General features: G+C 38.3%; 1 protein-coding gene across 1 annotated transcript in view; it reads left to right on the top strand.

Annotated features, from left to right (window-relative positions):
• Positions 1-358: 358 nt before the first annotated feature.
• ATP10D (ATPase, class V, type 10D) overlaps positions 359-3,853 on the top strand; it is a 34,824-nt gene continuing 31,329 nt past the window's right edge. Inside the window, 3 exon segments of the mRNA XM_010291473.1 lie at positions 359-627; positions 1,404-1,598; positions 3,792-3,853. The exon segment at positions 3,792-3,853 is cut by the window's right edge and continues 8 nt beyond it. Of these exon segments, the coding sequence (XP_010289775.1) occupies positions 359-627; positions 1,404-1,598; positions 3,792-3,853 (526 nt within the window).

Raw genomic sequence — 3,853 nt, 5'->3', positions numbered from 1 at the left:
TCTGCTTTTTCACCATACTACCACGAGAAACAGGGCTGCTTACATGAGGTGCTATTACAAAAATATTGTGCTAAAATGCACAAAACAGAGTGCTCAAACTTTAGGATCCTGAAAGGGTGGGTGAAATTCAAATAAATTCAACCTTTGAAGCAGAGATTCCTGATCTCATGTAACCTATTATCTGTGGGTTTTTAAAAATCAAAATATGTAAATTACTTTTTTTCCTAGGCTTATTCAAAACTGTAACTGTGACTTTTTGGTTGGAAAAGCCTTTACAGAATTGTTACTTAACTTGCTCTATTTTAATATGTTTCTAGATAGAGGACAACTCCTTGGATTACAAAGCGTTTCAGGCACAATGGCAGATCCCATCCGCTGGGCCCGATACCGTTGGCAGCGACTGATATCTACAGAGGGCGGAGAAAGTAGCAGCATCAGCAATTCAAGTAACAAATGCTATCAGTCATCAAAAACTATTGGCAAACACAGGATAGTGATACCCTGTTTGGGACATTTTAAGGAAGAGTATGAAAAAGTATCAAAACTGTACATGAACAACAAAATACGGACTACTAAGTATACCTTGTTGAATTTTTTACCACGGAATTTATTTGAACAATTTCACAGGTAATAAACTCCTTTTGATTGTGGTAATTCTTCTGAAGTGGAATCCTTTTATTTAAATGTGTGTATTACTATATAGACAGATATTAAACAATTATTCTTCCTTTCGACCTGCCTATCACTTCTGAAAAGATCTGTGTTATTTGGCCAGAGTCTGTTCAGCATCATCAGTGTTGCACTAATGCTTTTCTCCATAGTTATGTAATTCCCACTCATTCTGTTCTTTGGCTTATTGAAATACCCCTTACTCTTGGAGCACTGACACATGGCAATCTGCAGTGGGATTTGTAGCTCTTTTCCTGCAAATGTATTTTTTCCCTTCCCTCATGTCTTTTTCTGTGGCCAGTTTTTTTCATCCTGCTTCTGCTCGGAGGACTGCTGATTTGTAAAGTTATGCAGGGAGGTTGTAGGATGGCTCCTTTTTAAAAACATGTCATCTCCCCCAGGAGATGATAAAATTAGGTTTAGAAGACATGGAAATTTGAGAGAGTGCAAATTCACCAGAGACTCACTAGAAGACACATGCCTGGAGGACAAGTTTGAAAATACAGGAAAATTCTTGGTTTTTTCATCTTCAAATCATGCATGTTAAGCAAATGCAGCTAAGTAATCTGTTGACTGGAGAGTGAAAACAGAGTTCTGGATATTTAGTTCTTAAATTGCAGTTGGGGTGAAGAAAAGAGAAATTACTGCTAACTTAAATGTCTCTATAGCATGGAGTGGGGGGAATAAGGATGCCTGCTAGCACAGCTAACTCCTGTGTTTTCTCTTTATTTCAGAGTTGCCAATTTGTATTTCCTATTTCTTGTTGTCCTAAATTGGGTTCCTCTGGTGGAAGCCTTCCAAAAAGAAATTACAATGCTACCTCTTCTAGCAGTTCTGACAATTATTGCAGTTAAAGATGGTCTGGAGGATTACTCAAAGTACAAAATGGATAAACAGATTAACAATTTACAAACCAAAGTATATAGCAGGTAAGAGACAACAGTCTTTCTGGTTTATTGTTACTATTTAATTATGAGTATATGTGCAAAAGTGGTTGATAAATCTTTTGGTTTACTTTCTGGGTACTCATAGAATCATAAAATAATTCAAGTTGGAAGGAGTCTCTGTAGGTCATCTAGTCCAACCCCCTGCTCCAAGCAGATCTAATTAGATCAGGTTGCTCAAGGACTAGTCTAGTTGAGTCTTGATTACCAGTTTTGCTAAATGGATATCAAATCAGTGTAAAATTTGCTGAAAAATTTATTCTTTCACTGAGGCAAGAGTGTTCATGCATGAATTTCTACTGTATTAACCAAGGTAGTTTGAATAGTTAAGCATTGTTGTGCACAGCATTTGTTTTGAAAGGTGTATTTTTAATTCCTCTAAAATTGCTGTAAGCATCATGGAAATTCAAGGGCTGCTAATTTATCACTATTGGTAAAGCTCATTAATGGTATCGGGATGTACTCGTAATGTAATAACATTTCCCCAAACAGAATGAGATCTTTTTCTATTTGAGTGCGTAGCTTGGTACAAATGTTAGCATCTGTTCCACAGTGCAGGACTGCGGTATTACAGACTGTAGGTGCAGGTCAGGAGTGGAGTGTGCAAGTGGTGAGAGGTTTGCTGGCAAGCAGTTATTACGCATTGATAATAAAAAGACAGGCACGCAAATTGATCATATTCTAAATTAACTGGCAAAAACCAGCATGTCAATGCTGTCCACATCATTGTTTTTTCTCTTATACCTGTCATAAAAGGATATTATGAGACTCATTCAAAGCCTGTGAAATACAAAGATAATGGAAGTATAGTGGACCCTTTTACTTTCTTGCATGCTCTGTGGTCCTGCAGGGAAACTGAAAGGTATGGGTGCAACACTTGATACAGGGAATATTTTTCTGATAATTTATTTGTAACTGGAGGTCTCTGTTTCTACGTCAATATTTATCAGAAGCATTTTACATAGCTAGCACTTTGGTTAAAGCTAGTGGATAAGTGCCAGTCTACACACAATGGCCATGTTGCAAAGCTTGTTAGTTTACGTCTGCACTGTAGAAGCTGGGTGCGCTTCTCAACTCCCCAGTGAGAGTGCGCTTCTCTGCCAGCTTTGAATGAGATTTGGGGGAGGAAGGACAATGTGGAAAACAGCCCTGGCACAGCCTGGACTATACCCCAGTCTGGGTGACTGAGAAACAAAGGCTGTGGAGAGTACATGCTCCTCTAGCCTCTAAGGTTAGTCTGTGCAAGGCAGAAAAGCCAGGCAGTCACTGAGGGCAGTAATGGTTCATACAAAAATGTACTGCATCCAGACCTGTGCAGTGTTTGTAAGAGCAGCTGTAGGTGTGTTTTGTCACCCGAATTGCAGTAGCCTACTACTGTGTGCCTCCGGCTAGTTCATCAAGCACTCCTTTTTGCTTGTTACCTCACATCCTATTCGCCACTGATTGTGTTTGCAATAAACTGCTGTCATTGCATAAAAGGAAGATTCTTCATCTCAGCAGAAGGCAGAACAGCAGCTATAAATGGAAAGTTGAAAACAGTTCAAACTTACATACGTCATGCCTGGATATTTCGTGTTAATAGAGTGTTTCAAGCCAGTGCTAACAGGCCTGAGATTTTATTGGCTTCCTTGAGTATTATAGAGTCTTGGTACCTTACATTCAAAATTAATGGAAAAGATATTTTAAAAGCCTGTAAATAGAAGTATTTCTATTCAGAGCATCAGTGAAGTGGTTGCTGAATATTCTTTGCTTAATGGTAGGTATTCATCATCTTGGGAGAGAGACATTTTTTAAAAGCCGGATCAGAAAGGAAGATTTGCTGTTCTTGGTTGCATAATTGCAAGAAAAAGTGGTGACCCAAAGAGAAATCCTGAAAACACTGTTTGCTGTCTTGAAATAATGCAAATACAGGAAGCAAGTGGGCTGAATTTTAAATAGAGCTAAAATAATTCGGGGAGCATGCCTGGAATGTAATTCCCAGAAAAACAGGGCTTGGACCCCAGAGCTGATTCTTTGTAATCATATTCACCTTGAGCTAATAGACTATCTCATCAGAGGTTTTTTTAATGACTTGGAAGCATAAATTAACTATTACAGTAATTTTCTAGTTACAGTGTGTTTCTGTGAGTTTTCTGTTCATGCATTTGTTAAAAATTGCTGTTTTCATATGTATTTCAGGAAGGAGAAGAAATACATAGATGAATGCTGGAAAAATGTCAATGTTGGGGACTTCATCCGAC

The sequence above is a fragment of the Phaethon lepturus genome, unplaced genomic scaffold (assembly GCF_000687285.1).
Source record: "Phaethon lepturus isolate BGI_N335 unplaced genomic scaffold, ASM68728v1 scaffold7150, whole genome shotgun sequence".
NCBI classification, from domain to species: Eukaryota; Metazoa; Chordata; class Aves; order Phaethontiformes; family Phaethontidae; genus Phaethon; species Phaethon lepturus.
The sequence above is the reverse complement of the archived record's forward strand: the minus strand, read 5'-3'. Positions and strand labels throughout refer to the sequence as shown.